Source organism: Trachemys scripta, chromosome 2, assembly GCF_013100865.1.
Source record: "Trachemys scripta elegans isolate TJP31775 chromosome 2, CAS_Tse_1.0, whole genome shotgun sequence".
In the NCBI taxonomy this organism is placed as follows: Eukaryota; Metazoa; Chordata; order Testudines; family Emydidae; genus Trachemys; species Trachemys scripta.
The window spans coordinates 19,014,344-19,038,790 of NC_048299.1; the positions used below are offsets into that span (position 1 = coordinate 19,014,344).

Consider the following 24,447-nt stretch of genomic DNA (forward strand, 5'->3'; position numbering starts at 1 on the left):
CAGCCTTCTGCCCTGCACTCCCCACAGCCCCCAGCCCTCTGCCTTGATCTCTGAACCTCCGCCACACACACCCCAGCCCTCTGCCCTGACCCCTGAAACACCCCCCCCCCAGGTCTGGGGTCCCAGCCGAAGGCCCTGATCAGCCCTCTGCCGGCCTAGGTGAACAGAACCCCAGGCTGGCAGCAAGCTGAGCAGGCTGGTGGTGTAAGATCAGCATTTTAATTTAATTTTAAATGACGCTTCTTAAACATTTTGAAAATCTTGTTTACTTTACATACAATAGTTTAGTTATATATTATAGACTTATAGAAAGAGACCTTCTAAAAACATTAAAATGTATTACCGGCACGCGAAACCTTAAATTAGAGTGAATAAATGGAAGACTCAGCACACCACTTCTGAAAGGTTGCCGACCCCTGATCTAAAAGATGCACTCTCCTTTCGAACTGTGTGCACACAACCCTGATGAAAGTTGTGTTCGTGCATCAGGAGCAAATATAATCCACAATTTCAAAGCAATTTCTCCCTCCCTATTTTATGGAATAAAATATACTTACAGTTCAGTGGACAGATATTGTGTATATTTGGCACACATTTTTATATTTTAAAAACAAATTTTGTTCATACTGTATTATTGCTCTTTTTCTTCATATTTAGACTCAATTCTGCTACCATTGAATTCTATGCAAAACTTCAATCAACTTCAATGGGATCAAGATTGGGGCTTTATAAAGAAGAAAGAGTTGAAGTTGAATTATTATTAGGCTGTCCCCGCGGCCTACTGTGTTATAGCTTGATATATATATACAAGACATAACACAGTAGGCTATGGGAGCTCTTTGATCTTTGTACAGCTGACATGTAAAGAAGCAGTCCTTATTTTATTTATTATTGTAATTATTTATTATTTTATTCAGTTCTTAGCATTGTGAGGGTGCCTAAGGATCCCAGTCATGGATTTGGGCCAGGCATTATATAAAAACATAACAAAAAGATGGACCCAAAACAAAAAATATATATCTATATCTATATATAAAAAAGAGTTTTTGGGGGGATTTAGGCATCTCCTCCAAAAAGAAACCACTTCTCTCAGTCTAGCTGAGACATTTAGACTGGTGGTTGAATTAATCATGAGAATTGGTTATCTAAAGTAAGTCATTACAATTGAAAAATTATGTTTATATGTACATCTGGGATATAGACTAATTGAGGCATCATCTTTATATTTTTGTCACCATATAAAGATACTTGGTGGAAAATATATGTACGTATTGGAGAGTTATATCTAGTTTACCATACTAATACAAGTATAGAGCCAAATGCTGAAGATTTTACTCCATCGTTACTGAGTCCTTACTCTGGCAAAACTGGAGTTTTGACTAAGTAAAAATGTAGTAAGGTCTTCAGGATTTGGGTCTCATAGCTTTTATTAAAATGAAGTAATAGATGGCACAAAGATGCCAGGATTTAACCAGGTTAGTGACAAAACACCAGTTTACATTTTCACTGTAATTAAGATGATGATGTATTACAATTTTTTATCCCCCAATTATTTTTCAAGGTGCTATGTAGTAATATTGAAATGGATACTGATTCACCCAGGTTGCCGAAGAATAAAATCCTGTAATGTGTTTGAGTTCTATTTTCAGAATAATAATATATTATCAATATCAGGGTCCAACATCGGAAATAAGGGCAAGATTACTCTCATCCCATAATTGTTCACAGACATTACTTAATATAAGAAGAACAATCATGGCCCTCATTAATATATTAACCTATGGTCAGTCTAGCATCTAAGCAGGCATTGCAATGTGCTGTATGAGGCATTTAGGTTTAGAAGTGACCTTGAATCTCTCAGTTTCCTCATTACTGTTGGTTGGGATCGTTCCATGGCTACATTCCCAGTCTGCCTCAGAAGGGTGCTGGTCACATCAATCTTAAACACTGGTCCATAGAATAATGTTTGATGTTGGCTTTGAAGAAGTCTAATCATTCTGCTTAATCACTTCTATTTCTTCCTGAAGTCTGGAGCTAGTAGGCTGAGTCCTAGTTTTACATTCTTTTGAAATTTAGCCACAGTCTTTTTGTCTGGCATCAGATATCCAGAATCCCACACAAATATAGGGTGTGAGATACTCATGACATGTTGTATCAAAATTCACTTTTAGCATGAAGTAGGATAATTTCCATTTGCACTCAGGCCAACACTTCTAAAGAAAAATTAGAGGCAAGTTTATTTACATATTTAAATATGCAAATCAAACCGGACGAATATATTGTTATTTGTCTCTTCAAGAGGGTGACTTACTCCCTGAAATTCTTGCTGAAGGAAGGGAGAAATTGAGCTCAGGTATGCAACATGTAGAGTTGGAGTAGGGAAATTTTGCATCCTGAAGCAGTTATTCTTTCTCCTTCTCCGAACTGACAGTAATAGAGATGAGCTTGTACTAAACTCTTAGAGTCTAACACCACTTCCAACTCTGAAGAAGTTCCGATCAGGTTCAGTATCTGAACCTTCCAGCTCCGTCCTGTCTCTAATAATAATAATTCTTGCACAGCACTTTTCATCTTCGCGGTGCTTTGCAAAGATTGTCTAATCAATCCTTGCAATATTGCTATGAGGTAGGTAAATGCTATTATAACTATTTTACACAGGAGGAAATTGAACCAAGGAGGTTAAGTGACTTGCTCAGAGCAGGCCAGTAATAGAGTCAGAATTAGAATTCAAGTGCTCCTGGTCCTGTGCTCAGGCTACTAGACTAAGTTTCTCTCAATATTGCAGTGGAAATGAGAGGAAACCATGATGAATTAACACAGCAGTTTTAACTAACACTGAACCAAATTCTGGATTTTGTTCTGTTTGTGTGGATGCCTAAGAAAGGAAAGGAGTTCTGTATCTACATAGTTCACCTCTGGACAGATAACCTTCATCACTTGTGGCCACCTTCTATTATACAAACAAATGTATGGACATTTATTTCTGTATGCTTTACAGACATTTATGCTTAGTCTCAGGGAGATGCATGTACAGGGCTCCCAGTGGCATGTCGTTCTCAAACTTCACTTTCTTCCCATGCAGACCTCTCAAGTATACAGGAATATTACACCTGAGTGATGAATGTTACTCCACCTGAGAGCTGGAATAACTCACATGCAGAACTCAGCATTAATTACGGGCATGGGAATGCTAAAATACCTCTTTGATCTTTGTAAGGCTGACATGTAAAGAAGCAGTCCTTATTTTATTTATTATTGTAATTATTTATTATTTATTCAGTTCTTAGCATTGTGATGGTGCACATATTGCCAGGCATTATATAAATACACAACAAAAAGATTAACCCAATTGTAATGATTTAAATTATTTATTTTCTTTATGTCTTTTCTTCCATTTCTTTTCTCAAGGGAAAGATTCCTGTTGACTTCAGTGGGCTTTGCATCAGACCGATGTACTGTATGGTTTAATAAAGATTCTGGAATCAAGTTGATTGGAGAAAGGACACAGCATTTTTATTAATGGCATGAACACTCCACTTTGTCTGAGTCTGCTCAGGCTTTCTGGGAACATTTAGTTTACACTGGGCATAGGAAACATAGGATGAAACTTAAGTATTAACAGCCAGCCCCATACTAATATTGCATATTCCTATTTTCATAGTCACTCCCATGCTGGTAGCATGATACTTTTCCTTATAAGTGCTTTTCTTATTTTCATTTTAAAAACAATTAAAAGGGTTATATTAATTAAATAACAGTGACTGTGACTGGTTTTCATGTATTTAATTAATGTATTCATTTCTGTTTATTCTTGAGTTTTGCTTCCCCACCCCTAAAAACTGCCACGTCAAAATTACAGCCATAGTTATAGTTTATAGAAAATAAGGACTGACATTGAGGGTAAAATTGGGGCAGAGAATGACATATCCTATGTTAAAATAAGTTTTACAAATATGGAGAGAGGACAGAGGGAAAAGGAAATGTCCCTTGTTAAATATTTACCACTTGAGCTCTGATGAAAACCACACTATAAGTGACAAAATAATACGATAAGTGTTCCCAAGGGTAGGTCAACTTTCAGCTTAGAGTTAAGTCTCCCACAGAGGGAGGAATTATATTTCTTGGCACGTACACATTAATTATATAAATTTCATAAAGGAAATGCAAAGTCCCATAATGTGAGATTCTGATTAATGAGGCTCTCCTGATTTACTGTTGTGTGTTTTTGAACTGTGATATTTAAAAATCAGCTAATTTAAAAGCTAGTTTTTAGGTACAACCTTACTATTCCTACAGAATTTCTCTTAATAAAAGGAAAGTCATTCTGATTACACTTTTCCAGTTGCCCCTCTGTCACATATTAGATAATCTATTTGTAGTTTGGGGCATAATAAAATAGAATTGGTAGTGGACTGCGGAAGTGGTTCCTACTTTCCTCCAACGTACCTAAGATTTTTGTCTTCTAACTATTCATAATAATACTCTGCATTTCTTTAGCTCCTTCCTTCCAATGAAATAAAACAGTTTTATAAAGATTAATGAATTTAGATTCATAATATACCTCATGCAGTAGGTAAAATGCATTATTCTTTTTTTACATGAGAAACTGCAGCACAGAAAAGTTAGATGACTTCTCCCAGGCTGCATAGGCAGCATGTGGCAGAGCTGGGAATAAGACCCAGGGCTGAGATTTTCAAGAGTGACAATCAGTTTTGTGTACCTCAGTTGTTGCATATCTGACTTGAGACACCTTAGAGAGGCCTGTTTTTCAGGAAGTGCTGAGCACCCAGCCTCTGAAAATCCAAAGTTCCAGGCAACCTTGACATACATTTAAAATATTACTGTAGCACCTAGGCACCCTAGTCGTGGACCAGAACCTCGTTGTGCTAGGCATTGTACAAACAGAATGAAAAGACGGTTCCCAGGCCAAGGATCTTACAATCTAAGTATAAGACAAGAGACCTCAGATGGATGGACACAGATGGGGGAGTGCAAGGAGTCAGCATGATAGGCAGTGGTCTCAACACACCGGCAGCCTAACTATTGGCAGGAGTAACAGTTACAAAACAGAACCATTCAAAGCAGCCACACTTCTCTTTCCTTCTACCCTACCACAAATCATTTAATCCCCAGTCACGTGACCCAGTTTAAAACCACCACCACACTTTCCCATCAATGCCCACTGAAACAGACGGCGTTCATAGCACGTATAGGTCAACAAATCGAGCTTGTTTTGACACTTTATTTGGGGAGAGCATTCCAAAAGAAAGGGGCTCTTGCACAGAATGCTCTGAGAGCATGGCACAGGGACAGAGGCAGTCTCTCGTGAACTGTGGATCCCATTGATGACATATGCTACTATGAGAAGCTCTATTTAGATAATTTCATTCTGGCACAAATCCTTCTGTGACGTTGCAGTCTATATGGTTTTATAAAAATGTGCTAATGAGTGAATATAATGTAACTGGAATATGCTTCATGCAAAAGGTCTCTTGTAAGGTATCATTACAAAGCTTATAATCTACTGAGTGTGATTATTCTATTTGTATAAATGTAACACTCTTGTAACTAGGAATATGAAATATAACTCTGAGGGCCTATTGTAATTATGCAAAGTGTGGGCCATTAATGATGGTTTGGAATCTTAATGACGTCCATTAACCAGGACCATTGTCTGCAAATGGCTGTGTTTACCTGTAAGTCTTCCTGTATATGTGTGTGCTGGCAAGTGGGCAATGAAGTCTTGCAATGACATGTGATCATGTCACCTGAACTGAAATCCGTCTTTAACCTGGTGTCTTTCCATTGAGAAGGAGGGGGTGGGAACCCAGAGAGGGACAAAGGATTCCCGCCTTATGCAAAAGATATATAAAGGAGTGGAATAGAACAAAGGGGGAGAAGCCATCATGAAGAATCCCCTAGCTACCACCTAAGCTAGAACAAGAGCTGTACCAGGGGAAAGAATTGTGCCCAAGCCTGGAAGGTGTCCAGTCTGAGGAAAAAACTTATTGAAGCATTTCTGAGGGTGAGATTATCTGTTTTCAGTTTGATTAGACATAGATTTGTGCGTTTTAGTTTATTTTGCTTGGTGACTTACTTTGTTCTGTCTGTTACTACTTGGAACCACTTAAATCCTACTTTCTACTTATTAATTAACTTTTTACTTATTAATTAACTCAGAGTATGTATTAATACCTAAGGGAGCAAACAACTGTGCATATCTCTCTATCACTGGGAGCCGCGATCGGCCGAATCTGCATTTGTGGCAGGTAAACAAACCGGCCCGGCCCACCAGGATGCTTACCCTGGTAGGCTGCATGCCAAAGGTTGCCAATCCTTGATCTAATACATTGTAGTTTTGTTTACCTAGAGCATCTGCAGGTATGGAGCCCCTCAGCTCCCTGTGGCCGCGGTTCACCATTCCCAGCCAATGGCATGCCACTTCCCGCAGTTCCCATTAAACAAAGTAAACAAAACATAAACAAAACGTCCTGACCCGCCAGCGGCTCACCCTGACGGGCTGGGAGCCAAAGTTTTCCAACCCCTGAAATATAGGGTCAGCTTATGAAAGGGTCATACAATTTTTGCTATTTTTACCTATCCATTTTAGGGGATCAGCTTATAAACGAATGGGCTAATGAACGAGTATATACAGTATATTGCCAAAGCTAAATGCCCATTTTCATTCAAATTTCTGAATCTAACATATAATTCAGTCAAAATATGCCTTCCAGACTTTGTACTGAAATATGAAGTGAGGAAAAAACCTCAGATATTGAGTAGTTTTGCTTTCTCAGAGACTCTTTTGAGACACGGCATACTTTGTGAGAGTATCAGAGGGGTAGCCGTGTTAGTCTGAATCTGTAAAAAGCAACAGAGGGTCCTGTGGCACCTTTAAGACTAACAGAAGTATTGGGAGCATAAGCTTTCGTGGGTAAGAACCTCACTTCTTCAGATGCAAGGCATCAAGAAGTGAGGTTCTTACCCACGAAAGCTTATGCTCCCAATACTTCTTTTGTGAGAGTAAATATTCATTGGAAAAATTTACCAAGGGTCGCGGAGAATTCTCCATCACTGACAATTTTTAAATCGAGATTAGATTTTTTTCTAAAAGATATACCCTAGGAATTATCTTGGGAAAGTTCTATGGTCTCTGTTATACAGAAGGACAGACTATATGATCACAATTTTGAGTCATTACTAGTCCCCAGAATGCCAAAGCACATGACAAAACAGAAGGAGGGTACAAATTTTAAAGAGATGGCTGGAAAAGGCATCAAATGTTTACTCATTCGTTAAACAGCTATATTAGTCTAGCATCCCAGGCTTCTGGAATACAGATTATTGCCAGAAAAACTATTAATAGGATGCAAATTGCACAGGAGTTTTGCATTCATGCACAGAATAACAATTAATTTGCGCATAAAGATATAGTTTAAAATATAACAAAGGAAATGCTTTGACAAATTAACAGAACATCTTGTGCCACTGAAGGAGAAATTTATTATGCATAAAGGCCTTTCAATCTTGGAACAAGAGAGCTGCATTCTAAAGCAAGTGGCATGTAGGACGTATGATGTAATGACTAAAAATGGGAAAATGCACAGAAGGGACAAAAATCATCTTCTGGAAATTAATGAGACATTAAAGTTTCAGCCAGAACTGGATACAAATATTCATTCAGCACTCACTTGGACAAGACCTTATAGAGATGGGCCAGGAGCCCGGGTACAAAGAGTCCACTTGCAGGATACTTGCAAGGGATAAAAATAATACAAAACTGGCAACTGGTCTTCTTGTTGGCAGTATCAGCAGTGACACCAAGGGCATGGATAGTGAACTCCCTTTATCCTTCAGGCTCTCTCAAATTAGAGGAACAGGCCCTACACGTGGGGTTAGATAATGTCTAGATGGAGCCTGAAACTCCTCTCCCACTTTTTTTATTTATAACCTTGAAAACAGAAAATGCAAGATTTCTGTAAAAGATTTCTTGCACGCCTGAATCAGTTCCAACTTAATAAGGTAACTAACAAAAAGCAGCAGGGACTCCACCCAACTACTGGGGCTGCTGTGTGCTGTCACCAAATGCAAAGATATTGTCTCTCTTCCTCCACGCTCAGTTCTCCCATTCCCTTTGCTGGAGCCCAGTAAGCCTGGAGAAAGCAGCCAGAAGGCTCGGGGACAGAGTGAGAGGACAGAGGCTCAGGAAGGAACAGCTAGGTAAAACAGTAGGCAGGGTCTGCGGAAGTGAGTCCTCCCCCTCTCCCAAATAATCCTCTAGGCTCCAACCTCAAGTTTGCACTACCTCTTCTGTTATTAGAGGCCTTCATTTTTCTGGTCTGTCCAAGTTGTACCTTTCACTATTATTCAACCCACTTAAAAGGGGGGTTTATAATGTTACAAAGCTGTTGTGGTGAAGAGATGCTATAAATTGCTTTGTTTTCTCTTGTGAGTAAAGCTCAATCTCAGATTTTTCCTGAAAAGGCTCTTCTAAGTAAATCTAAGGCTCATCTTTTACTGGTATTGATATGGCGTAAGTTACATGCTCTGCACAATATAGTCTTATCTGCAGTAGGAAAAGTATCCCTTGCTCACAGTGGGCATCAGCAATGAGGGCAGTTGAACTGGTTCTCAAAACAGTTTGTTTGCACATGTAGACAAGGGCAACCTGGGTTCAGCAGTGTTTCAGAAAAGAAACAATGTTTAAACTGCTTTGGAGCTAGCAGTGGTTAGCTCCAAACTACTCCACTGCTTGGAGAAAATGGGTGACTAGGTGGCCAAGTGGTTAAGGCAATGAACTGCTAAAACATTGTTCTCTACTGGTGTGGTTTTAAAAGCCAGGGATATAAGTTGGTAGCTCCCTCATCGAGCCATAACCACAGGTGTTTATCTGGCATTCACAAACTCCCCTAACACCTGTCCCTTTTGCAGTGAGAGGGAGACCCTGTCACACATCTACGTGGAGTGTATCAGGTTACAGACCCTCTCTTGGTTCCTCCGCAATCTCTTACTGAGTTTCTGGCTGCACTTCTCCCCACACCGCTTGATCCTGGCACACCCGCATCCGTGGCCCCACAAAGTTGCAGGATCTTCTGATCAGTCTCCTAGTGCTGTCCAAGATGGCCATCCACCATCCCAGGAGGAGGAATTTGGATTAGGGGAGGGAGATGTGTTCTGCAACTCTGGGGCCTATTTCTAATCCCTTGTTAAGTCACACCCCCTCCAAACAGCATTTCTCTAGGTGGTGTCCACTGACTCCACAGATGCCTTTGAGGAAAAGTGGGCACTGTTATAGAATCATAGAATATCTGGGTTGGAAGGGACATCAGGAGATCATCTAGTCCAACCCCCTGCTCAAAGCAGGACCAATCCCCAATTAAATTATCCAACAGATTTTTGCTCCATATCCCTAAATGGCCCCCTCAAGGATTGAACTCACAACCCTGGGTTTATCAGGCCAATGCTCAAACCACTGAGTGTCTCCTTCTAGGCCCCTGCTTTTCACCCTATACCTCCACTCCCATTCCTGTTTTTTTCCATTTGTTGCCCCCCCCTATTCAGTTGTGACCTGGGTTCATTGCTCCTTCCTGCCCAGTTGAGGGAGGGCCTTTAGCTAAGGGCAGGCCTAGACCCCGGTCTCCCTCCCGGTACCCACAACAGGTACTTGGAGAAAGGAAGTCCCAGACTGCCGGTGCCATAGGGATATGCTGCGCTGGAGGCAGGACCCAAGGGGCAGGTCAGTGGAAGATACAGGGCCGGTGTGGAGCGCGGCTGCAGAGATGGGGGGCGCGGCGGGATTCACGTGCGCTGCTACAGGCGGGCTGGATCCCTAGTACCAGGACAGAGGCCTCCGGCTTCTTCAGCCCTGGGTGTGAACTGGGAAGCGCTGCTGGAGCAGGGAGCTCCCACGGCCGGGATGTGGCAGCCCTCGGCCTAGAGACGGTCCCGGGCAGCAGCGCGTGGCGGCCTGGAGAGCGATGCGGGGCAGGGACACGGGGGGCACCGGGCCTCCTCCGCTAGATGCTCGCTGCGCGGCCTGCCGCCGCCGCGCTAAGGGCCCCGAGCCCCGCGCTCCAGTCCCGCCCCGCTGTCCCCCCGGGCCGCCCCAGCAGGTGGCGCTGCTGCCCCAGGCCGCGGCCCAACGGGCCGGAAGGGGCTGGCGGCTGCCTCGGCGAGATGGCGGCGCCCAGGCGGTGCGGAGCGTGACTGTGGGCCCGGCCGCGGGGAGCATGACGCGGGCGGCAGGGGCCCGGGGTGGCCGCGGCGGGAGCCGGCAGCCGGGCAGGCTGCAGAAGCTGCGGCTGGCGGTGCAGGAGTTCGTGCAGGCGGCCGGGGACCTCGCCCCTCCGCAGCCCGGGCTGCAGCCCGCGGGGGGCCGGGGCAGAAGGAACCGCCGCGAGCTGAGGAAGGAGAAGCGCAGGCTCAAGCGGAGCCGCCGCCGCCGCCTGCACCACCAGGAGCCGGACGCCGGCGAGGAGCCGGGCGCGCCAGGGGCTGGCCGGGGCGAGCAGACGCAGGGCGTGGGGCGATGCCCCCTCCCCGCCGCGGTCCCGGCCTCGCCGCCCCCGGGACACCAGCGCCCCCGCGAGGAAGCGAAGCGGCTCCCAGAGAAGGGCCCCAGCGCCGCTGCTGCGGCCTCTGCGCGGAAACGGGCCTTGCTGGCGGCCAACGAGGAGGAGGAGAAGGAGATCCGGCGGCTGGAGCGGCGCCTGGGGCTCAGCAAGCGCAGGAAGCGGGGAGCCTCCTCCGTGCCGCAGAGCTTCGCCCGGGATGGGCTGGGCTACGTGCTGGGGGCCCTGGAGCCCGAGGCCACCCTCTCCGGCCTGTATGAGGAGAGCAGCGAGGAGGAGGCGGCTGATGAGGGGCGCCTAGATCAGGATGAGGGGAAGGATGAAGTTGATAAGGAGGATCTAGATCTGGAGTCCCTAGATGATGATCAGGAGGGGGAGCTAGATGGGCAGGAGGAGGGGGAGGAGGAGGAAGAAGAGGAGGGGAGGATGGAGGACACTTTAGAAACTTCAGAGGAGGCAGATATGGAAGGAAACTGGGAGAATGAGCGGAAAGTAAGCGGAAAGTTGCCCATGTCCCCAGAGGATGGTGGTGACTATAAACACTGTAAAGCCAAGACCTCCAGAGAAGCGAAGGTATGTTGGGGGCAGGTTTTGCATCAAATAGCTTCATGCTTTTCAAATACAATTTTGCACCCTTCACATGAAGTTTCACTTCAGATCTGAGTTTTGTAAGGGATTGGAAATTGCCCTAGCCAAGTCATGTTATCTTCAGTCTTGTCACAGAGCCAAAAAGCCAAGTTAGACTGGCGAATTGGGGACAATTTTATGCAATGTATTACAGGGTGAAATTTCCTGACCCTATGGGGATAGGGCAATGCCCTGAAGCATGAGCATTGGTAAATCTTGAAATGTACGTGGAGGTTCTTGTTCTGATTTTGTTGTCATTGTTTCACCATGCCAGTAAGATTACAGTAGGTAGTGATGGAAAAGACCTATCAGACCATTTATCCCATTCCTAATAGAGGATGTATCAGATACAGATGCACAATTGACTACTGTGAACACAGATGGTATATTTGGGGCCCAAGCACACTTTTTGGAAGGCTTGCATAATTCCTGTTGAGTTCTATGGGAGTTGTGCACTTGAATAACTTGGAGAATTGGGACCTTGATTTGAGTTGATCCTAAGTGATAGGCTGTTGCATGTTTCTTTTTTGGATGCTGTTCAAGTTAGCTCCTTTAGCATAATTTTGTACTATTGGTGTTGCATTACAATAAAAAAAGCTTCATAGTGATTAGAAATAAAGTTATGGTATACTTAATAAGCCCGTTTCTTATACTTAATAAATAGATACTTTCAAATGAATATGAATTTATTTTTAAATAAGATTTTTTTTTATAACGTACTGCCCTATTTTCTTGTTTTTCTCTTTTGATAAGAGTCTTTGCAATAGAGCTACGAAGTATGTTCCCCCTCCAGTGAGAAGAGTTGACGATACAATGGATGACAAAAAGAGGGAAGAACTTGGAAGACTGAAGAAAACAGTGAAAGGACTAATTAACAGGTAATATAACATGTTTGATGTTGTTTATTAGGCTATGTTTACAGCAGCCACCATTCAAGCCAGAGAGGGGAGTGAGTATGACTTCTTTCTTACAAACCGATTTTTTTAAATAAAAGTCAAATTTTGTGCGTGCCATCTTTGACAGTATCTTTTTTATTCTCAATTATTTTGGAGAAAGTACATTTATAGAAGTTGAAAAATCTATTAAAGAAGATAAGTTTTAATTGATAAGTAAATTTAAAACTTTGAGTTGAATTCCACAAACACTATTAGGTGTTTTCGGCCAAACATAATTCCATGGGCATCAGTGGGACTATGTGTGGTTTTAAAAAAAAAAAAAATTGTAGAATCAGGCCCTTAATTTGTACAATCTGCACATGAAAGAAGAGCATTAAAAAAAACCTATTAAAATTGCTGAGCCCTGAATCTCAGGAGAAGTGTGTATCTTATACTACTTCAGAATAGGTTTACAGTAATAATTGCGCATTACAATATGTTTATTTGTGGCTTTTATGTAAAAACATTCAGTTGACATTAATTTTAGTCTGTGCCAGTGGGTCTCAGACTGGTCTGCATACCAATGGACCATAGCCTGCATAGTAAGGATTCATTATAACTACACTGAATAAATTACAAACATGAGGCTGAGTGCTCTTGGGTTTTAGATACGGTATGTTACAGTCTGTTGCTCAGGAGGCACGGAATACATCATCAACTCTTTGCGAATACTACTACTTCATTTTTATTGACAATATCTCCTAAGATGTGAACTAAATATTTGTGTATCTGAATTATTTTGATGAACAGGAAAGATCCAAAATCTGTTTCAAATATTTGTCCCTTTTTCTTTTTGAGCTACTAGTTGAATAAAAGATTAAAAATAGAACATTTGTTGTTTTGGATTAAAAGCAATATTACATGGGGGAAAAAATGAGGATATGTACTGAGTAAGAAGAAATGGAAAGCTAAAGCAAACACTGAATTTTATCTCCTGATAGGTTGAGTGAACCAAATTTGGCCTCCATAAGTGGACAGTTGGAAGAGCTATACATGACTAACAGTAGAAAGGACATGAATGAAACTCTAACAGATGTTCTTATGAATGCTTGTGTTACTGCAGCCGTGATGCCAGTTAGACTGATGATGGAGCATGTCCTTTTGGTCAGCATTCTTCATCATACAGTGGGAATTGAGGTAACTTTTTGCCTGGGCTTGTCTTATTTTCTAATCATGTTGCACAACACTTTCTATGGTGCTTTATTCAGGTTCTTTTTTGAATGTGTGGTTTCTGAAATTGTTAGAAAGTAAGTATATGGTATCCCTGAAATTACACCTCACTATATGGCAATCTGGGCTGACTTGTGGTCGCAGTTATGGTTTAGTAGGCAGGCTCTCACAAGTAACAAGCACTTACACTTGTTACTGCATCTGAATGAGTATTTTTTTCTATAAATTGTTGGTCACCTTTATAAAGTGTAACTTATCTTATTGAGACCATCAGTGCCTTATATTCCTTCCTACATCTATCTGTTGTGTTGAAAAATTTCTTAAAGCTACTATTTTTCCATCTTTAATCACAATTATCCAGTCCTGTTCTATGACTACTTTAGAACATCATTCTTGAGTCCTGTATATCCAACTACAGAATTCATTAAAACCATTATAGAGTAAAAAATCTACCTGCATCTGAGGAGCCCCACTAAAGCCCGATCCTACATACACTAACACATGCATGTGAGTAGTCCCATTGAAGTCAGTGGGTTGGCTTGCAGCTATAAGTGTTTGCAGGATCAGGGCATTTGACACACATCAAGCAACTTTTTGAGGGTTGGTTGTATTTTCAGGCTTGACCATATCAGTCAAAATAAACGTAAGCTTTGTCTACTAATATGAAGGACATGTTGGAACAGGTAATGTCAAAGGGAAGTTATTACAGGAGTTTAGATAATTTCACTGAAACTTCTGCCAAGAGACAGTGAACTGTTTCAGGATGCTGTTCCCATAAAGCTTTATTCTGATTCTGTAATGCAGAAATATAATTGAAAGAACCCATATAAAAGATGTATTCAAGTAGTTCTTGCATCTGTAATGTGTTGACCTCGATGAGGTGGAAATATTTCTGCATTAGCTGTTTTTAAACCAAACTAAATATCAGAGGGGCACAATCATGTTAACTTTTCTATGTGCAACCTTTGCATTATAGAAAATTTATTTTTACTCCTTTTGTTGCTTTAAAGGGTGGTTCTTACCCCACATTTGACTTGAAAATTTTGGCGCTGTTTTAATAGTAACCCTCATCTTTTTATAAGTTTAAAACTATTAAATATAGTCAACCAGTTTCTAGACTCTCGCATATACCATTGATTTAGTTGTGATGTAGACTTCAGAATCTAATTGGGACTACTTAAATGCATTATTAAGCACTTAAGTTTGTTCTTTGAAAAAGATACAGGATATTAAATGCACAAAACTGATAAGGTAACATTAAGGTTGCAGTTAAAATTGATTCAGAAAATGCAAAAGTTAAGATCCTGTAGCAATGTTATATGGCTGTGTAGCAAATACATAATACTCCTGTTCGTTCTTGTTGAACATGCAGCTTGACATATTAGTGTGCCATAAAATGTACGCCTTAAACCATTCTGCAAGTGTAATGCAACCAAGTCAGCATTGCTGTTGGAACCTTAACTTATACACATTTCCTGACTGATTTTAACTGCAACATTAACATTATAATAACACAGTTTTTTAAATTGCGTAACTCCTTTTTAAAAAAATTAATATTTGACAGGTGATCAGTCCACAATTTAAACGTATATAATTTGGCACACCTTTTTGTAGGCTCAGTTTTCTGTAAATAAATATAAAGAACTCTGTCATTTTCTGGGTAGTTTTTCCCATATTGTATCTATTTAGCAAGTCGTCTCTGAGTCTTATCTCCAGTAGGAAGTCGACAAGCAATAGTGCTAAGTGCACAACCAGGAGCCAGAAAAAAGTGCTTTTCTTTTTATCAGGCTTTTCCTGACCAATAATGTTTTTAATCTAAAATGTCAAGTTTTACCCATATATGGTTTATTTTTGTATGGCACATAAGTTGTTTCCTAGTATGAAAATGACTGAGTAAGGCTGCGAGTTTGTCACGGACGTCACGGATTCCATGACGTCCGTGACTTCAGCAGCCCGTGCGCCTGGCTCAGGAGCAGCTCAGGCAGCCCCTATGCCAGTCGCACGGGCCATTGCGGTGGCAATCTTCGGCCACCGCACCTCCCTTATCCCCATGCAGCAGCAGAGTTTGGGGTTGGGGTGCTGGGTGAGGCTGGCTCTGGGAGGTGCTTACTTGGGGGGCTCCCCGGAAAAAGGCGACATTCCCCTCGCTCAGCTGCTAGGTGGAGGCCTGGCCAGGCAGCTCTGCGTGCTGCCTCTGCCTGCAGGAACTGCCCCCACTTCTGGGGTAGCGCACAGAGCTGTCTGGCCATGCCTCTGCCTAGCAGCTGGGCGAAGGGGATGTCGCCTTTTTCTGGGGAGCCCCCCAGGTAAGCGCCGGACAGAGCCCGCCTCACCTCGTCCTGTGCCCCAACCCTGTGCCCCCTCCCACACTCAAACTCTGCTGCTGGGGGGAGGAGGCACGGAGCCAGGTAGGGAACCTGCCAGCCCCGCCAACTCCCCCGGCACCAGTGAGGGTCCTGGGCCACGCGCTGCTGCCCCCCAGCACCAGCGGGTTTCCCGGCTGCATGGCACCACCCTTCCACCCTAAGAACATGCAGTGCCCCTGGACAGCGCACTCCCTCCTCCCTCTTCCCCCCCCCCCCCCCCCCCCCCCCCCCCCCCCCCCCCTCCCTTCCCTCNAATTTTTGTTTACAGTCCATGACCTGTCAATGATTTTCAATAAAATTTCCCGTGATAAAACGTAACCTTAACTATGAGTAATAATGAGTACCATTAGTTTGGCAGCTGGGAGCATAGCAATCTATGTTGCGATGAGAAATGTTTCCAGTTTTCTTTGTTTAAACAAATCTTTTCTAGTAAGTCCTTAGCTTGATTTCATCAAACCTGCTTTTACTACCAAATAAAGGAATAAAAAGGTAACTGGATTACATGTGTAAATATATAATATCAAATAAAGTGAAATGGACACCAGGCAAATAATATGCATCTTAAAAAATATGTATGGAACCGATAGTTTAGAGTCCTTTGGAATATTTAAATACAGAAAATCAATGTTGGCTGATGGGAACAACAGTTTTCCTATAAGCTTATTTTTTGTTTGTTTGTTTCTCATTGCTTATGCTTTTTGCAGGTAAAATCAAGGGGGGGAAATCCACATCTGCAAAATGCTTAATTGCTTTCTAATATTCTTTTTGTTTTCATACAACTGTTGCCAGGTTGGTGCTCACTTTTTGGAAGCTGTGGTGAGGAAATTTGATGAATTCTATAAAAGTGACGCTGAAGGGAAAGAATGCGATAACCTGTTTGCCTTGATTGGCCATCTGTATAACTTTCACGTAGTGCATTCGCTGCTGATCTTTGATATTCTCAAGACGCTTGTTAGCAGTTTTGCAGAAAAGGACATTGAACTGATTCTGCTCCTCTTGAAAAATGTGGGATTTTCCTTGAGAAAAGATGATGCTTTGGCCCTGAAGGATCTGATTAGTGAGGCCCAGAACAAAGCAAATGCTGTGGGGAAGAAATTTGAGGACCAGTCTAGGGTATGTATGCATTTTGGATATGTTTGGGCACAAACTTCCCAGCATGAACAGAATTAATCAGGGACTTCGTTAAATCTGTTAATTTGCCAAATTGTTTAATTTTTTTATTAAGTTTATCTACTAAAATTGTTTCATGCGATAGTCTGATTAGACCTTAAGATAGTGTTAGCATCCAATGAGATTATTGTTGCATTAGCTTACTTAACATATAGAAAATAATGTGCACTTAGAAGTTTGTTCTCAGAGCATAGACACCAGCATGCCCTGAAATAGCTGTCTGCTTTGTGTGTTATGCGAATGATGATGCATCTACTTCTTGGAATAATACAGTTTGTACACTTAAAAGTCCAAAATAATTCAATGGCTGTGGTATTGTTTAGCAAAATTAAATTGGAATCTAAACCTAGTACAAATACATGTAGTGGGAGTTAAAATGAATATTGTTTTTTAGCTAGTATTCTTTATTTGTGATGTCATAATCTAGATTCCAGAATGTATTGGCAGGTGAGATGCTTATGCATGCGCAGTAATACATTCAAGATAAATTTTCCACTTGTTAAATAACAGTATGGCAGACACACTGGAAAAATGTTGTTTCTTTTATCCATAGATTCGCTTTATGCTAGAGACTATGCTGGCACTAAAAAACAATGACATGCGGAAAATCCCAGGGTATGACCCTGAGCCAGTTGAGAAGCTGCGCAAGCTGCAGAGAACACTGGTAAAAACGTTTTTTTAGTATGTTATTGGGCACTGTTACTTCCCCTAAATCATACTTTTGGAAGTAATTGCAAGATCCTTTTTTAAGCTACTAGTAATATAGTGTAGACCAGATGACCTACTAATATTATTTTGGAATTTGTGTAACAGTGCAGGTTGAACGATACATTGTGAAAAGTGCCTTTTGTCCCCATGAATTCCAAATGACTTTACAGACTGTATACAGAGATCACCACTGAAATGCTGCCATTTCTGGATGTTAGTCAGCGCTCAACACGCTGCAAAACATTTAGAGAAAGAAGACATTTTTTATCCAAGGACACTGAGACAAATCCCTGTGCTTGTGGGATCTTTTGATGTTTGTGCAGAACAGACTAAGATATCATCCCTGGTGTTGAGTTCCTGCAACTCCCATTGACTTCAGCAGGATTTGTGAATGCTCAGCATTTATGAGAATCAGGCCATTAATTTTTAAGATCTTACCTGGAAAACCCCACATAGTAAAATATGTGCCTCTGCAGGTAGAGAAACTGCCACCCTCCTCAGGATTTTAGTTTGGCTCTAGAGAGTCCATGTATCTCAGACCTGAGGCTTACATCATTAAGCCACTCTTCTGGTTCACCGTTGGGCTTTTTTTTCTGAAATTTGTGTAAATACATTACACACATGTCAGGAATTCAATACAGTAGGCTAGAGACAGACATGTTGCAAGCAGGTGCTGTAGAACCTTTTTACACAGCTCTGCTAGTGCACTTGTAACATCTCTTCCCTTCCACTCATTTCTTGATCAAGTATTAACTGTTCCAAAACTTTTGGTGATTTTATGTGAACAAAAATGTTCATTAGAAAATAGGACAGTACAGTTTATTTTTAACTTGCAACTCCAAATTAGAATTTGAACGAAGGTGTTAGGTTATCTCCATCCACCAACTCATTGGATTTGTCTTTTTGGTTGGAATTCATTTTTTTAAAAATGCCAAGAGCTCCTGGATTTAGGCACTCTCTTGTGATGTAAATCAAAATAAATGAGAAGTATGCTGATTTTGGCAGATCATGTTTGGAGAGAGAGGTTGTGGGGAGAAACGTCTGAGAGCATAGTTGGGAAACTTGTTAAAGGTTTTCGATCACGGCATAATTTGTTAGGAAAAAAAAGTCTCTTTGGAACTGAAAACATTTTATTGTTATAAAAGGTTCATAACAGTGGCTCTGGAAGAGAGACTCAACTTCGTGTGTCATTGGAATCTCTCCTCAGTGCTGACCAGGTTGGCCGTTGGTGGATAGTAGGGTCATCTTGGAGCGGAGCACCAATGATTGATAGTACTAACAGCAAGACTCAGCACAAATTGCCTGTAGGAAAGGTAAATATGACGACTGCTATTAATCATTCAAAGTGCCAAGGCAATTTTGTCTTTGAGAAACATGAACAAATATCCTTGTGATACTGTGGTTAATATTTGGACTTACGCTTGCCCTGGCCCTGAAATTCTGTCTTCGACCTTGTGGATTTGTAAAAGATTTTGTGGTGCACTGGAAAAGGCGGACTCAAATTGGAAATGGATTCCACAGTCTGTAGCCTTATAGGTAGGGCCAGCTGTCCCACTAGAAATCATATGGTTGAACTGTTTTTAAAAGTGCATAGAAATATGGTGAGAAGGGCATGGCCTCTTAGAGAAGGACTACTCATTTCATCACTTTCAGTCCAGTTTCGCTGGTCAGTTATCTGATCTCACTGCTTGGAGGCCAAGTCCTGATACTCCTTATGTTCATCTCCAGTGGTAAGGGCACTAGGTCTTTGGATTGTTGCTTCACAGCTCATTCAAGGTATGTATATATAATCATATCAGAAAAGTTTCACTGAAATAGGTTTCCTATAGCAAGTGCAAAATGAAATGCATAGTTAGTAAATGTTTCTTTAAAAATGTGTTTCTTTTCAGATGAGTTCAAAGATATTGGAGCTTGCTCGTAAGCAGAGAATGAACACGGACATCAGGAGAAATATATTTTGTGTCTTGATGAGTAGTGAAGACTTTTTGGATGCATTTGAAAAACTTTTGAAGTAAGTACACACCAGGATCCTGTTGAAACCCAGGGACAAATAGAAGTGCTATCTGGGCTGGAAACTTTTCATGTTGCCTCCTTGCCAATCAGGGAGAGCAGGGGAAGTTGTGCACAGGGTAAGTGACATCAGGGAGAGCAGCATAGAACTGCTAGTCTCGTCAGATGGGAGGGTGCCCAGAGGGACTAACTGAGAATGGAGCAAAGAAAACTGATCTGACTCAGGAGTAAGGAGGGTTTGTTTGTTTTTTGCAGAGGTATATGTTAATACCAACTGAAGGCTCTGGGCTAAGTAATCAGAAAGAATGTGGCATAGAAGAATATGCTAAAATAAGGATTATAATAAACATAAACATGTTTTCCAGAATTTTAGAAATCTAAATTTCCTTGTCAGTCATTCCCTTAGGGAAGTGTCTGAGAAATCCATACAGAAAGCTGTGTTTATTATTGTACTTGCTGATAGAGCCACTGACAGATCCATCAGCTAGACTACAATGGGTGTACAACATATTCGTGAAGGATGGAAAAGTTCTAGCTCTCTTTGACATAGACTTGCTGATGCTGTCACATAGAGAATTAAAACATTTTTAGGAATTGTGATACTCAAGGTACAGTAAAAACTGTTTTCCAGCACTTTATAAACCGGAAAACTCTAGAAACCGGCATTTCAGGGTGCCGGATCTGGGCAGCACTCACCTTGGCGGTTCCCCACAAGCAGCGACCTGTCACTAGTGCTTCTAGGTGGAGGCGTCACCAGGCGGCTATGTGCGCTGCCTCCACCTGCAGGCACTGCCCCCACAGCTCTGAATCTCCCATTGGCCGGGGACTGTGGCCAATGGGAGATGCAGAGCCAGCGCTTGGAGCGGGGTGGGGACAATCCGTGGAGCCACCTGGTCGCACCTCTGCCTAGGAGCAGCAGGAACATGTCGCCGCTTGCGGGGAGTCGCATGCGGTGAGCGCTGCCCAGATCCGGTACCCCAAAACCTCTCCCATGCCCCTGCCCCAAGCCCCATTCTTCACCCAACCTCCCTCCCAGAGCCTGCGCCGCACACCCCCTCCCACGCCCCAGCCCTGAGCCACCTTAGTTATCTGGAATTTGTGCCTAACCGGCGCCGGATAACACGGCTTTTACTGTAATATGACTCAGAAACTTTCTGGCCAGAATTTAGGTGAAGCAGCAGTGCATATAGGCTGTTTAAACTTGGCCTGCACACCAGTTAGATTAAGTATCATGTTGTTGTGCACTGCATTAATCACAACTTTAGTCTTGTAGTTCTGAATATCCTTGTCTTTTAAAAGTTTGAATTTATTCTATTATGTTTGCCAATGCCTTTTGGGAGTTAATCTCAAGCTTTTGCTGCTGCTAACTGTGAGCTACTTCAGCAGTATCTTCCTGGCACTCTAGGTTTCTATGGTGGAATCATAGAAATATAGGGGTGAAGGACTTTGAGAGTTTTCTAGTTCAGTCCCCTGTGCTGAGGCAAATCCAAGCATACCTAGACCATCCCTGACTGGCATTTGTTTGACCTCTTCTTAAAAACTTTCAATGATGGGGATTCCATAGTCTTTCTTGGAAGCCCATTCCAGTGCTTAACTACCTTATCATTAGAAAGTTTTTCCTACTATCTAACCTAAATCTTCCTTGCTGCAGATTAAGCCCATTACTTATTTTCCTAAGTGAACATGGAGAGCTATTGATCAGTGTCCTCTTTATAACAGCCTTTAACACACTTGAAGATTGTTGTCAGGTCCCCTTTCAGTCTTCTTTTCTCAAGACTTAACATGCCCAGTTTTTTTAACCTTTCCTCAGAGGTCATGTTTTTATCATTTTGGTTGCTCTCCAATTTGTCCAGTTTCTTAAAGTGTGGCCCCAAAACTGGATACAGTACTCCAGCTGAGGCCTCACCAGTACTGAGAAGAGTAGGACAATTACCTCTCCTGTCTTGCATACTGCAGTTGTGTTTATACACCCCAGAATGATATTAGCCTTTTTTGCAGCTTCATCACATTGTTGACTCTCATTCATTTTGTGATCTGCTATAACTCCTAGATCCTTTTCAGCAGTACTACTGCCCAGCCAGTTATTCCCCATTTTGTAGTTGTGCAATTGATTTTCTTCCTTAGTGAAGTACTTTGAACTTATCTTTATTGAATTTCATCTTGTTGATTTCAGACCAGTTCTCCATTTTGTCAAGTTCATTTTGATTTCTCATCCTGTCCTCCACAGTGCTAGCATACTATCCACCACATTATCCAAGACATAAATGAAAATATTGAATAGTATCGGAGCCAGGACAGAGCCCTGCAGGACCACACTAGATACGTCCTCACGGTTTGACAGCGAACCATCGATAACTACTTTTTGTGTATGTTTTTTTAATCAGTTGTGCATCCATCTTATAGTAATTTCATATGGACCTCATCTCCCTATGAGAATGTGATGTGGGACTGTGTCAAAAGCCTTACTAAAACAACTTCCCACCTATCCACTGGGCCAGTAATGCTGTTACAGAAAGACATTAGATTGGTTTAGCATGATTTGTTATTGTCAAATCCATGTGGTCTCTGTGACATTACCCAGGGTATAATCTGGACTATTGAACAGCTGTGTCACCTCAATTCTCCAACCTGGGATGCCTTTTACACTGCTTCACTGTGAGAGCTACTACTGCTGGTCTGCTCACACCCAGCCTCAAGCATGTAAATCCCTCTCAGTTAGATTGTATGAATTTATAGCCAGGCACCCATGAATTACACTACAGAGCAACACCCATCGAATTCCGAGTCCCAGACTTTCCACCAGTAATGTGCGTCTTGTATTGCCCAGCTCTCTACTGGATAATACAAGCTCATATAAAGTCTGTCATTTTATTATTAGAAAATGATATGCACAAATCCTGTTATCCCAAAATGGCATTTCCTAAATACTTGAATCCAAACATACTGGTTTAGATCAGACAATAACACAAATTTATCAACTACAAAAGATAGATTTTAAGTGACTAAAAGTAATGAGGCAAAAAAGTCAGAACTGGTTATAAGAAAATAAAAGTAAAATACAACTATTGCCTAACTTAACAAGCTAAGTGAATTCAAAGCAAAGGTCTCTCTCACCACATGCTTCAGTAATCTTACTGGCTGAATTACTTTCAGTCATGGGTCTGCCCCCAGTCCAAAAGTTGTTTTTTTTGTTCTTCAGGTGTTGTGGATGCCTTAGGTAGAGAGAAAGAGAGGAGTAATTTGGGGCGTTTGGCTCTCTCTTCTTATAGTTCTTTCTCTTCTTCGAGAATCATCTCTAGCTGAGGTTCAGGAGACAGAACGTCTGTGTAGACAGGAATCCCAAGCTGTTTCTTTGTCAAGATGTAGAATTTTTTTTTGTTCACATCCTCTTTCCTGGATTGATTTTGTTAACACCTGGCTGAGGTGTCGGCTAGCCTTTTGTTTCTGGGGAACTGCTTTGTTACTGCTCTCCAGACTTGGAACGTGTCTTAGTAATATACAACAATAGAATTTTATATCTTTACATACAATGTAGGCCCACCTATTTTACCAGGATAATAATGATCAGCAAATGATGAGTTTTCAGATGATACCTCACAAAGCATATTTTGTTACAAGCTTTATCATAATCCTATAAAAGGGGTGAACACGGGGCACAGACTGTTACTTATAACCCTGTTATCCTTTAGGTGCTTACAAACGGATTTTTCAGTAGTTTGTTCCAGTATCTTTCTAGGTATCAAAGTCAGTCTGACTAGTCTATAATTTCATGGATCCTCTTTGTTCCCCTTTTTAAAGGTAGGTACAATGTTTGCCCTTCTTCAGTTCTCTGGGACTTAACCTGTTCTTCATGAGTTCTCAAAGATAATTGGTAACAGTTCCGATATTACTACAGCTAGTTCCTTAAGTACTCTAGGGTGAAATTCATCAGGCCCTGCTAACTTGAATGTATCTAACTTATCCAAATATTCTTTAGCCTGTTTTTTCACTATTTTGGCTTCTGTTCCTACCCCCACCACCACCACCCCTTGTTGTTAATATTGTGTTAAGTATCTGGTCACAAATAACCTTTTTAAGGAAGACTGAAGCAAAATAGGTATTAAACACCTCAGCCTTCTTGATGTTGTCCATTATTAGCTCTCTTTTCTTGCTAAGGAGAGGACCTACCCTTTTCTTCACCTTTCTCTTGTTCTTAATGTATTTAAAGATCCCCATCTTATTTGTCCTTTTTACATCTTTGCTAGATGTAACTCATTTTGTGTTTTAGCCTTTCTGATTTGTCCCTAAGGGTTTGTGCTATTCTTTTGTACTCATCCTTAGCAATTTAGCTGTGTTTCCACATTTTGTAGGATGTCTATGTCATTAAAGAGCTCCTGATGGAGCTGTATTGGCATCTTACTATTGTGCCTATCTGTAAGGAGATCAAGATAATGCATATTTGTGGGCATTATGTATTTCATGGTGGACTTAATCAGCATTTTGACTCAAACCTCTTTTTTATGGTGAGAATCTTTTGTTGTTTGTGGCTTTACGAAAGCTAAAATGTTTTATGCTGGTACTCACAGTGGTTAACGATCATCCTGGCTTTTATATTTGAAAGGGGAAAAATGTCTAGGTCTTCAAAGGCAAAACAGCAGAAAAATCAGATCTGTATGCTTCAAGCTGCCATTGAACATAGGAATGCAGATTCACAAGGCTACAGCTGGCACCATTCACTATTAGCACACCATGACCATGTACAAATGGTAATAGTAACAGTTAAAAAGTGAGGAAAAGAAGAGTGCTCTGAATCAATGGTTGCTTCTAAAATTACACTTAATTCCGTGAAATCCGTATCAAATGGCTGTGCACACACACATTTTTAACAAACTACTGAACAGCAAAATCTGG

General features: G+C 41.7%; 1 protein-coding gene across 1 annotated transcript in view; it reads left to right on the forward strand.

Moving 5' to 3' along the window:
- Nucleotides 1–10,152: 10,152 nt before the first annotated feature.
- NOM1 (nucleolar protein with MIF4G domain 1) overlaps nt 10,153–24,447 on the forward strand; it is a 31,492-nt gene continuing 17,197 nt past the window's right edge. The window contains exons 1-7 of the mRNA XM_034760008.1: nt 10,153–11,144; nt 11,952–12,076; nt 13,075–13,270; nt 16,459–16,782; nt 17,393–17,503; nt 18,693–18,860; nt 19,437–19,558. Coding sequence (XP_034615899.1) covers nt 10,230–11,144; nt 11,952–12,076; nt 13,075–13,270; nt 16,459–16,782; nt 17,393–17,503; nt 18,693–18,860; nt 19,437–19,558 — 1,961 coding nt within the window. The 5' untranslated portion in view covers nt 10,153–10,229. The remainder of the gene's footprint in view (nt 11,145–11,951; nt 12,077–13,074; nt 13,271–16,458; nt 16,783–17,392; nt 17,504–18,692; nt 18,861–19,436; nt 19,559–24,447) is intronic.